Here is a 13,107-nt window from a genome sequence, read left to right as displayed (position 1 = left end):
TAATGTATCGTCTATCATCTGCCAAAATTTCGAAGCCAAGTGATCAAAGGAAAGGCAAGAAATTAGTGTTTTTCTGGGCCATGATTTTCTGACTTTCAATGGAACAGAAACATGTCTGAAGATATGGATTTAGCATCGCAGCTAGACTCCACCCCTAGCAATGATCTTATTGGTCAGTGCGTGGCATCCTGGTTACTGATTGGTCATGTGCAGACCGCTAGCTCTAAGCTTGAATGAACATTGTGGAGGTTGCTAGGAGCATACCTTCTATTCTCAAGAGGTGAAAACCGTCTTGCCTCCCCTTGATCATGATAGCGTTGGAAGGAAAACTTTGAAGGAAGTTTTCTCGAAACGCTGATTTCTTTAACCACTCGACATGCCCTACTAAAATCATTGATATCTCCGCAACCGAGTATTTTACGATTCGTGTTATATATGAAATTAAAGTGGAAGGGTAAGGGAATAATATCATGTCATTTTCAGAAAATTGTCCTTCCCTGACTTTTGGATCCTTTTGTTATAGCGGGTCACATATTTAAAGTCAACTGTGCAGCAGAGAGTGAATGAACGAGAGAAGAAGAGGAAAAAGATAGAGATGGAGAGAGAAAGATAGAGATGGAGAGAGAAAGATAGAGAGAGAGAGAGAAAGAGAGAGAAAGTGGGGGAAGAAATATGATATCCAGGGTCATCTCTAAAACTACACAGATGTAAAATAACTTTGCAAGCAATAGCCTGAAATGCTGAAACTACAGCTAAAAGCAGGGGATTCCATTGTACCTGTGTAATAATGGTTTACAAAGGGACTATCCCATACATGCTGAACACATTCATCACCTAACTGCACCTGCAGTGACCTCTCCTATTCATCCAGTATTCCCAGGGCTAAAGAGGTGATTTAGAATCTCTCTAAATCTCATAATTGGGGGGGGGGGGGGTTTAGATTTCCCACTCAAATCTAATCCCTTCCTGCACAATGAATTGGAGTCGATGACAATGCCGCTTCATAAGCGTGAAGTCAATCGCTGACAGTTTAACTACAAGACTTTTATCTGCTGATTGATTAATGTACATTAAATCTCTCCCCCCCTCCCATTTCTCTCTCTTTCACATACACTCTTCTCTCTTTAAGAACCACTGCCTTAAAGCCTAAAACCTTTAATAAAGTTGGAAGTAATGCAAGAAATTACCATTATACTTTTTCCTTCACCTCCAATCTACCTTCCAAAACATACCGCACCAACAACTTTTTGTATATAAATTTCAGCACACATTTCTTTTGCACACACACAATCCTTCATACTGACAAAAAGAAAAGAAAAGAAAAGAAAAGAAAACGAAAAGTGTGAGATAAGGTCCAAGAACGCTGAAAAACTGAATTGCAGCTTGATACACCAAGCTGGTTAAAATCCACAATTGATGCCACCTCACTGCACACTGTAATAAGTCCTCCTTATCAGTCTTCAGAGTTTCTTGGTCTTGCTGGCCTTGCAATGGCCTTTCAATCAGAGGGTTTGGGGTTCATATCTTGCCATGGCACTTGCATCCTTGCTGGCAAAACACTTAATATCCACAGTGCTCCTCTAGGCGCAGTTACATGAATTGCTACATGGTGGAAAGACCAATTCTATCAAGATTAAAGCTGGGATACATACAGCATAAGGTGAGTCCAAAGGAGCAGCACCCCTCAATACTTTGAGCTTGGGCACATCAAATGTTCAGTTCACAATGTCAGAAAATATTCTCTTTTACTTTCTATCATTAGGGTTCAGTATGAGAATTTGTTTATCATAATGCAACAGAATTTGGTGACATTTGCAAGTTTCATGCTGATTGTATGAGAGCAGGAAACCTTGGAAAAGTAACTTGAATTGCAATTTTTACTCCAGTGACTGGTGTAATGATGCATTGTTAAGTGTTTTAAGAGCACCATAACATTTTGGAAAGATGCACTGTAACACCCTACCACCTTATGCTACATTTACACCGTGTTCCTGATGCCTACGGCAGCCCCGTTTGCCCAACGTGTACAGTGTAGCATGCCGTGGGTAGATGGGACATTCTCCTGTTTTTTCCCCCTTCATATTCATTGTTCATGTTCGTTCCAGTCCTTGCTCAGGTGAACATATAGCTTTCAGACGCTGTTCTCACGGCGTCTGGTCAGGCTAGACTACACACCATTTTTTGTTGCACCCCACCACTATGAACTGCCTCCAAGTTTTGTCACAGCATATTACGTGCTGTCACATTTTGTTGCGTTGACCCCATTTTACTATGGCTTAAAGGTTTCTCATTAGCACCAGAACTGCCGTGGCAAATTATTTGACTGAATAAAGATATGACACCGAATCTATGGTAATCACGGCCTGTCACATTTGCCATCCTGTCCCACCACATTGTCTCACATCCATCCAGTTTTGTTCACTGTGGCCTGAAACGTGACAGCCGTGACTGCAGAGAACATGGTGTAAACGCAGCTTGATTCATATCGTCCCCTCCATATGTGACCCTGCACCACAAAACACCCCAAAAATCGCCAGACATGAAATTTTAATTAAGAGCATATTCTGAAAGAGCAGACTTTAAGCTTTAAAATGATGTATTACTCAAATCAAATGGACTCTCCTAACCTATCTAAATAGTGGAAAGAAAGCACACACTCAGGAAAAGTGTGAACAGAGAAAAGAGGTTCTGAAGTACAGTGTCTATTCAAGCGTTTAATCTTTACCAAGCCATGATGGTTGTGCGTTGAATGGGAGAAAAATAGGATATAAACCACCGGAGTAACAACAATGAAGGGATTTTTAGATTAAACTGAAATTAAGCATGCCTTATTAACCCATTCTGTTCTTAATTCATGCCAACTTTCAAAGTAGTAGCATCATCATTTCAAAAGCTATAGGAGTTGAAAGTGAAAAGTGTGTACAAGGTTTTCAAGAAATGAAAAGGGGACTCTAAGGAAACACTTAATCACACGATTCTGCCAAAAAATGTTCCAAGATAAACTGCTAACAAACACACTTTCCTGCCCATTCTATGATCCTAAATTTTAGCATAATGTAGAAGAAGACTTGCTCTTTCAGAAAATATGAAAAAGTCAAGATAGGCTCGGTCGACCCATTTCACCTATTTTCAGTCCTCACACAAAATCAGTGTGTGCGACTTTTTGCTCGTTTTGTGATGCACGGTCACATATACAACCACTAGAGTCTTGCAGGTCTAAGAACAATAAACAGCAGGACCACTAGTAATTGGTGGTTACGGAAGTTGACACTCTTCATCCATTGATCAAATAGAAAAAAAAAAAGACCAACTAAAGAGGAAGGCATATAACAGCTAGCACTTCACATCTGCCATCAGGCAAATAACTTCTATTAGCCACAGTTCACTTGCACATGAAGTTCAAACTAAACATGTAAAAATGCATGCCGAGTGCTATCATTCACTCATCTTTGCACAGCATTGCATGCCACAGCTGTATAAACACATCTTCATATGCATACATGCACCCACACACCTACAAACACACACATACACACATACATACAAGGTTATACCATGAAGGGCTTCGCACTTTTTACCTTCATTAGGAGATAACACACACATACCTTCAGAATGGCATCGCCTACATACAGTTCCCCGGTCTGATCAGCTGCGGAGTATGTAACAGGAGTTGAAGTTGAAGGTGGGGTGGGGAAAAGGGGGGAGTGATGGTGGCATTAGGGTGGGGTGGTTGGGGTCATGTGGGTGGGGTCATGTGACATGGGGATGGAGGATGACATGGACAAAGACAAGCAGATGAGTAGACAGACAATCAGAGAGAGAAAAAAATAGAATCTAAAATTAGTACATGAGACTATCAAACATTACATTATTTCAGGTTTGGTAGGTCAATGTTCATAGAATATTTTTGCGAGAGCCTGAAAATATTCACATCACATGATCATATGTGGTCAATATGACAACAACTAATATCTAAATGATTTTAAATGGAAGGTGAAATCCAAGTATGTATACTTGATATCTTAGCCAGAAATTTAGAGATGAATAAAGAGAGAAAATTTGAGGCCATTGACATTCTCAACAGTTTCACTGCTATTTTCAACTTTCAAGCCTGCATTTCTAATTTCATATCAAAGGTAGATTGTTAACTCTTTCAAAACCTACTTGTTGCATACAAATTCGTAAGGAGATTGCACTTGATCGCAGACAAAAACTGTGCTAAAATTATCTGTTGGCTTGAAAGGAAAGATATGAAAATATATCATGAATCCCTGCATGGTATTCATTATTGTTTATTCTAACATTTCTAATGTACATTCATGTAACATTGATCATCGTTTCTCCCTGCTGAAACCTGTAATGTAAAACCAGAAATTTTTGCACACATGAAACTTTCATATTTTTTGCAAGGAGCAAAGATTTGCGAACATGATAGAATGCATGCAAAAGTGTTTGCCTGTTGCATATAATGTCAGGGGTGAATAACAAAAGTTTCACGTCACAAAAAATTGCAGTTGGCTACAATTTGCAAAAGTTTGATGCCGCGAATGTTTCTGGTTTTACAGCATTTGGACTGTATTTGGACGGCATACCTACTTCTGACAGTGCAGAAACAGTAAACCAAATCAACTTTCCCACACCAAACCAAAAGTGCCATTGGCTTTATTCAGTAATGCATGCCTTTAAAGTTGACTTCAAGTGGAAAAGATACATAATGACTTTCTATTTAAGCATTCATTTTTTATTCTTGGGAAGTAGTGCCCTTTTAGCCCTCACTACAGCGCTGGTTTTCAAAGGGGCCCTACAATGAATGCTATGAATGTTCACCACATGCCAAAAAATCTCAAGCAAGGAGAAGCTTATTCATCCTTCTAATCTCAGCAAATTTTTGGAAACAGCTACATGAACATTCCCTTCAGTTAGCACAACATTAACCCACTCTGCATGGGAATCATTCGTGCTATGGTGTTCAACCTATGGGGAGTGAATATAACTTGGGAGTCAACAGGTAAAGAACAGATGATCAAACATACCTGCTTGGTCCTTGAATATTCTTGAAACTAAGATGGGGATGTTGTGTTCTGCTCCTCCCTGTATATAAACCAAGCAGAATACAAACATGGCTGCTACACATCTTGTTATTGAGACTGCAACTGGTTTAAAATGCGAGCACCTCCCTAAAAGGATGTGAATTTGGTTATTAAAACAGGCCACACTTTTATGACAGATTTGTGAACTTCATTCAATACACAGATGACTTACCAGGCAGTTTCTGATCTCCTTACCTCTAATTGGCTGAGTCGCTTCATTGGGACAATACTCACAGCTTGTCAGGGTTGAGCAGAGGGGACTTTACATGACTACTGTAAAAATGGATATATTTTCGCATGAGTAATTTTTGCGGGTTTTTTTTTTGCCGGGCAAGATGACTTTCGTGTGTTGTTAACTCCGCGGAATCAAGATATTGACTACCCGGAACATACGACAAGCAAAACCATTTGCATGCTTTTATTTTCATGATAGTTTCTGGTTGCACGAAATGCACAAAAATTTCCACTTTTACAGTATCCTGAGGTGGTGTACAGTGGGGAAACCATTTTGTTCTTTATTGTCTGAACATTTTCAGGGTAAGAGCGCTCACCTCTTGGAGCGATTAAAGGTCTAATCATAAACCAAACCAGATTCGTCATTAAAGACAAGCTCTATTTTTTTTTAAAGGGCCTATTCACCCTCAATCTTACTCAGGATGGGCAATGGATTCCTGATGATGATCAGAACACACAAAAGAAAACCTTTTGCTTTGAGTCTCAATTGACACAGAAAACCCGATAGTATTGTACACACTGTCTACAAAGTCCCTGGCACAGAAAGGGATATTTGAAGAGTACTTTTTAAAGGGGTACTGCTCATTAAGAGAAGAGAGAATGGTATGTGGTTAATCCCTTGGCTACCAGACATTGGTAGGTTCCATGAAGAGTCTGTGAGTATCTGTTCATCTTGCAGTGAATGAGTTACACAGTAATTACAAAGAACTCGACTCATTCTGCCTAGTACAATGTATCTTTAAAGTAACATTAAAGAATGATCTTCTTTGTTTGTAATACGTATTGGGGAATACTACATGTGATTACTATTACTAAACGCAATGATGGAATTCAAACTTCTCTCTTGCCAATATGACTCCATGCAACTCAATTTGTTGAGCAATTCTTTTTGGAATAAGTCATCACGTTAGCTGTTCAATTCACCCATCCATATTGCAGGATTACGGGTGGTATGTGGTCAAGCACAATTCGGGATCAAAGCAACCACGCTAAGTATGCGGCATATCTCATTAACTGGAATCCACCACATCTAATAGGGACAAGCGCACTGGGACAACCATCCTGGACTAGGAGACTAAATTTCCATCAGCGCAACCAATCTCCCTTTGATACTCCTTAATCTCAGTCAACAAACATCCATCACTCCCAGACAGCTCTTCATCCTCCTTCCCCGTTTGAGGCTGTCTCATGTGCTCGGCCCAAGACAGACACACAGCGAGCAAAGGACCCTTTCACATGGAAAATATGATTCTCATGACTGAAAGACACGATGAAAAATCACTGCAATCAATGGTGTGAACCTAATGCAAACATTTCAAGTAACAACAATCCTCTGCACTAAAATCTGCCAGAACACTTTTTCCTTGGGCAAAATAAAGACTGGAGACACATATAGGCCATGTAAAGAATTTTGTGCATGATTATTGCATCATATGAGGTGGTCATAAACATCTGCTCACTGAAGATGGTTATTCATTATTACCATACTTTGCTCTGCAGTGTTCATCCAGTCTCACTGATTCTTGAATACATGGCCGGTGGAACCGGGGAGGGGGGCTCGGGCCCCCCACTTTTTGTGCACCATACAAAAGAATACATAAGCTGTCATCACTTTGGGCCCCCCACTATTTTAACCCGGAAGTACGTAAGTTTCACTAAAAAGAAATAGGTAGAGATCTTGAGGTGTGAGCATGGTAAGATTATGTTTTTGCACTGAAGACTCCCCCCCCCCCCCCCTTTTTTTTTTTTTGCTTGTCAGCTGAAGAAACCTGGAAGTGGAAGGAGAAAGACGAGCTGAAGACCTTTTTTTTTTGCTTGTCAGCTGAAGAAACCCGGAAGTGGAAGGGGAGAGATGAGCTGAAGACATTTTTTTTCTTCTTTTTTTTTTTGGCTTGTTAGCTCATGAAACCCGGAAGTGCCCCCCCCCCCCCCCCCCCCACACACACACACACACACACACTTTTGAAAATGCTCCGCTGGCCCTGGAATATACTGAGTGTCACCAGTATAAAGGGGTAAAAACAAAGTTCATATAAAAAAAGAATGTATATGTACTATAATGTGGATCCCCCTCGCCCCCCCCGCCCTGTTCCTACCTCACAGGAGATGGGTGCCTTACGAGAAATCGATATGCAGAGCTCATTTCACTTGTCAACCAAGCTGTGTTATGGGGTGCACCCTCCTAACGGCTACGCCAGACAGGAAAAGTAGCTCCCACTACAAAGCTAATAGGTTGCTAGGCAACGCATCTTTCGGAAGCAACCACCTCCACATTTTCACCATCTCCTCACACTTGGGCAAACCAACACACCAGTCACTCTTAGAGTACAGTATGACACACTGTACTTCAAACATTTCAGACGCTGATTTCAATCCCAATAGCTCCTAGACAACGCAAACAAGAAAGACGATTCTGACCAATCTACTTGTCACATTTTGAGATCCTTGGCAACTTTGAATGAGCTTTTTTCAATATGATACTAAACCACAGAAAATGCTCTGATATTGCCATACACAATATCTTTCTTCACATTATCTTTTCAATCATTCAGTTCATTTCATTCTTTCAATGTTACAGAAGTATTGTTGCCCTTTATCTTCTCTCGTTAGTCTGTGCTCTTAAAATAGTCAGTCTTTGTTTGGTAAATGTCTTCCCTGATGTCAAGGGACAAAGCATACTGTGAAAATTCAAATAAATGATGTACAGATGTACATAAGTGAGAACCGCAAGAATTATTACTAAATAATGGTATTTTAGAAAAATGTGTGAACCAAACTTGACATCACATCTCCCTCTTCAGAGCTGTCATGGGGAGACAAATTCTGTGTCATCTGTCTGTGCATTATTTGTTGTATGAAACAGAAGTGTAAAAATGTCTATGGTCATGCACATGCAGGAATGAATCCTACCCTTTAGTGTAAAATGTGCACAGTTACTATCGAGGCCAAACATTGATATGCTACATATGACTGGTCACTAAGAAAATACCAGTCCATCGTTAAGTAGAAACTTGCGCTTGCGAGACTTGGCTGACCGCATGATTAGAATCCCAGAGACCATCGTATAATTGGACAGGGTGCTGGTTCGGTGCCCTCACCCGGCTTACCTTGATACTGAGTCCCAGTCCACCGACTTTCTGCCTCCTTACTGTCACTGTTCGCTCCTGTGGGGATGATGAAGAGTAAATCACATCGGTCAGAGTTCTATGGTCAGTCTACGGTCAAGAAGTTCTTATAGTTGTGATTGTCTTGTCTCATTACAAGAACAAGTCAGCTACAATGTATGAATTCTTTTCTCTTTTTTTTTTTTGGGGGGGGGGGGGGGCTGGGATGGAGAGGGGTGGGAGATGCATTCAATGTCCTTTAAAAATAATCACGTAAAATGCAAACCAAGGGGCCAATGCAGTCCCCTGCAAAGGACCAGGAACAGAGGATCTAGGTACTATTCCCTAAGGACATACATGTAACTGCTGCTTCTAGGGGACTTGAACCAGAGGCCCTACAACTGAGAGTCTTCCATGATGTCCTCACAATATCACTAAAAACAGGTGCAGTCTAAAGAGTCCTCGATCACTTGAAAAAAAAACCCACATACCTATTTATTTTCAATTGACCAAATATTTACTATGTACATAGATGCATTGAAGAACAGACTCTTTATTCGTTGTTAAATCAAAAGAAATAAAAAAAAGAGAAGAAACCCAGAAGTAGCACCAGAAATATTGTTTGCGCCCCCCCCCCCCCCTTTACAGAATTCCTGGATCCGCCCCTGCAACCACATAGATATGCACACACCCATACCTACAGCTGTACATATTTAGAGACATATTGGTAGTATTAAAGGGTAGTGATTCATACTCACTGCTTTGATATAAAAGTTATGACTATTCATATCTGGCTACATGTAACAAAGACTGAACTGCCTCCAAGCCATTCAGAACTGCATTTTGAATCACACTATTGATTGCATCTGATTCTATTTATATCCACTGGTATTTGTTAGATATATTCAGCAATGACTACTGCAAAAAGATTTGTTTTTTTCCCATCAGAGTTTTGTTGCATGCAATCAATGTAAAATGAGCTAGTCACTGTCGTGGCTTCAGGAATTGCTATACATTCAGTGCCACCAGTGATCACAGGCAACCATTCATGCTGTAATATCACAATCATAAAAGATCTAAAAAAAACCCTCACGGAAGAAAATGAGACAGTTTTCTGTTACCGAGAAAACACACACACATAAATCATAACATGGGGAGAAAACTTACCCTTGCCGAGTCCACTTCTGCTCCGTTACCCTGCCCAAGGAAAACAAACACAAAGGTTTTGAATCATTCACCTGAGGTAGACAGTTTGTGATAGACTGGACATGGGTCAAAATCACTGCTATTATCCTAGGGGTGGACATCGAAGTGACCATTGGTATGACTTGCAATCCAGAACGAGATAAGATGGGACAGACATGGTGTCAAACTGACAAACTGGGACAACAGGAATTCCATTTTTTAAACCATCAAGTACAGAAGTGGGAGAAGAGACATTAAAGGTATTATATACCATTTGCAGATGAAACAAAAATCCAGCTTTAGTGTCCCAAAATCGTTCTAAACTGTGAGTTAGGGATAGAAACAATGAATGTAAAAATTTGAATCAGTACGATTGATGTTAATATTGTTAAATTTGCAAAAGGTGAACAATAGTTATAATTAAAATGCTTCTCGACTAAACTGTCTACAGTATGGTTTAGTGAGAAAAATAGTGATATCTCCTTAAATATTTGGCTTTATTGCTAAATTTGTACATGGTAGGATGTTTTGTGATGCAACTGACCTACACATATGCACCAAATGTGATATCTTGAACATTTTTAAAATCACTGTTCCGAATGGTAAACTGTACCTTTAATCTTTAAAGATGCACATATTTAATCTTAGCAAGCCACAGGAATTACACCCAAATAGGATCTGTGTATATTGTGTTGTGGATAATTGTGACTTTGGCATGTTAAGAGTTAAGGTCATGAGGTGCGCGTGTATGTGTGTATGTATGGGGGGGGGGGGGGGGAGGTACATTTTAGGACTCTTGTTTAAGACAAAAACAGCCTTTGAAGTCTTTGGTGCCTATCATTGTGACAAGTATGTAAGCATATCTATTTTCATTGGTATTGTCATTTGCAGAAGGAGACAAATTGAAGAAAATTCACACTTCAACCTTCACCCCTCTGCTTAACCCGCTGAGGATGAGTCCCGAGTATACTCGGGCAGGTGTCTATGGGAAATGCGTGTTGTAGCAAAATCAGTCCATCCTCAACGGGTTAATATTCTCTTGCAAACAGTATTATATCATGTATTGCATTTGTACTCTCATCACCACAACACATCATCTTGAACCTATTTAGGATAGGTGATGCATTCCTTTTAGGCTGACATTCCTAAACCTCATGGAACAAATTAAAGGGATTGTATAGTATTGGTGGAGATGAGAATTGGGCTTTTCACTTTTTGTGAGATACCAAGAAACCACTTATGAAATACTAGTAGTACAGAGCATACCATTTTAAGAGGAATTCAAAGTTCATTAGATGAAAATCGGTTTTGGAATCACTGAGACATCCAAAAACGAAGTAAAACAAAGTGATCCTAATAAAAGGTGGGTCCAGCTTTTTATCAGGAATGCTCTTTCTTTGGATATCTCAGCCATTTTAAAACCAATTTTCATAAACTAAACCTTGGATCCCTCTTGGAATTACATGTTCTTTCATATTTCATGAGAGGTTTCTCATTATCTCACCAAAAATAACAGAAACCCGAAGTTAGGTCTCAACCAAAACTATACGCTCCCTTTAAAACAGAAGAGCTTTGTTTGGTTTTCTTTCTTGGATAATGAACATAAAAAGAACAAAATCTTGACTGTATCCTGGCAACTAGTGACAATGTGCAAAATCATAATTGTGTCAGAACCTCAAAGGTACAGCTGACTGTCAAAAAGTTTCTGCATGGCTTACATGCAACTTTCACATACTGCAGGGCCGGATGATTGGGAAAGCCAGCCTGAATTCATGTAGAGGAGTTATTAAAAAAAAAAAACCCTGTTTGAGACACTAATTATCTAAAAAAAAAAAATCCCTGCTTTATGCCTTAAACTTCAAATTTGCACTTAAATCAAGGGAAATTGATCAAAATTATTGTAATTTTCAGACCCACTGCAAAAAAACAACTCATCCAACCCCCTTCATTGCCTGTCATTATATAACATTTTAAAGGCTTTAGCTTTGTAGTGATATTGCACTATGTATTATTCACCGACACCATTATAGACTCTAATAACTTGAATCACTTTTCGTCTTAATGTTTTATATTGCACATTCCTCTCAGGGGAGGTAACATTTTGATTACAAAATTATCACCCCTTCATCGGAGTTAATGGACTGAAATCAGCTCCATTACTCTCAGCTGTTACTGCATCTAATTGCATCTCTGATCAAATTTACATCCATGCACTTTTTTTTATCTCTCTCTTTCTTTTAAACCTTCTATTATAAGAGCACAGTTTTCTGGTTGGAAACGACTGAAAGGTTCATAAAAAAGAGAAAGTGCCTGTAAGTATCGAATAAGAACTTAATAATGGGGGAAGATCGCGGAGGATCTCTTATGGTTTGATGCGAGCCATAAATCAGGATGCTTTTCCGCGGCTCAAGGAGAGGCGATGCGGGGACTCGGGGAGAAAGAAACCAGCTGCGAGATGCCATCATCTGGCGGAAAAATGTGATTATGGTCCTATGAGGGGGGAGATTGCATCGTCTCCAGTCACCGGCTAAATTGGCTGTAATAGGTTGGAAGATTGCCGGCAATCACGGGTAAATCCATCGACGGTGTGGGGAATGACTTAACTTCGCACCTACACACAAAGCGGGACACAAGGAATGCTTCACGCGCACTGCTCGCGAAAGAAAAAAAATCGCATGACCACATAAATCTGCCATTACCCTCAATTATGTTGATTTCATATGGTCCATTTTTCAGCTATAAAAACTGTGAACAATGTATGAAATTTTGATTATCAGATACTTGATCACTGATACTAATACTCAGATACAAAGGAGAGAAAAAAAATGCCATTTTGTGAAGGTGTTCAAAGTTGCTAGACATCAACATGTTTACTGTGTGGAAAATGGTGGATGGGGAAATGCAATTCTGAAGTGCTTGTTTGTTTGAGAACATTATACTTCACCTTCTTCAGTTTGGGGGCATTGTTAATGGTTGAATTTCACTCTCTAGTGAAAATCACCTCTCTGTTATAACATGAGTCTCCCACGATAGGCGTCGGGAAGCATGGGGGGTCATAGGAATGGTTGCCTTGATTTCTTCCTGCTCCCATTTTGCAAGCAGCAACAAATCGGACCTGCACAATATAAACCTACTTAGAAATCTCCACGGCAACCATATCCATGTTTTTTTTCTTTTGTTTTGTTTCCACCCCACTATTGTGAGTAGTACATCTCAACCAAGAACCAAGAGGACTTACAGGGATCGTACAGTTTTGGTTGAGACTTAACTTCAGGTTTTAATCATGTTTTGGTGAGAAAGTGAGAAACCTCTAATGAAATATGAAAGAGCATGTAATTCCAAGAGGGATTCAATGTTTATTTGATGAAAATTGGTTTTGAAATGACCAAGATATCCAAAACAGAGCGATCCTGATAAAGTGTGGGACCCACATTTTATTACGGTTGTTTGTTTTACTTTGTTTTTGGATGTTTCAGCTATTCCAAACCTGATTT

General features: G+C 39.7%; 1 protein-coding gene across 1 annotated transcript in view; it reads right to left on the bottom strand.

Annotated features, from left to right (window-relative positions):
• Positions 1-13,107, bottom strand: part of LOC139730023 (gamma-2-syntrophin-like) — a 39,776-nt gene that overhangs the window by 16,516 nt on the left and 10,153 nt on the right. Inside the window, exons 3-6 of the mRNA XM_071640940.1 lie at positions 9,596-9,625; positions 8,432-8,488; positions 5,034-5,091; positions 3,606-3,649 (exon numbers count right to left, since the gene is read on the bottom strand). Coding sequence (XP_071497041.1) covers positions 3,606-3,649; positions 5,034-5,091; positions 8,432-8,488; positions 9,596-9,625 — 189 coding nt within the window. The remainder of the gene's footprint in view (positions 1-3,605; positions 3,650-5,033; positions 5,092-8,431; positions 8,489-9,595; positions 9,626-13,107) is intronic.

Source organism: Diadema antillarum, unplaced genomic scaffold, assembly GCF_040938485.1.
Source record: "Diadema antillarum isolate AM-2024a unplaced genomic scaffold, OU_Dant_1.0 seq00000286_RagTag, whole genome shotgun sequence".
In the NCBI taxonomy this organism is placed as follows: domain Eukaryota; kingdom Metazoa; phylum Echinodermata; class Echinoidea; order Diadematoida; family Diadematidae; genus Diadema; species Diadema antillarum.
This window is presented reverse-complemented; position numbering and strand designations above follow the sequence as displayed.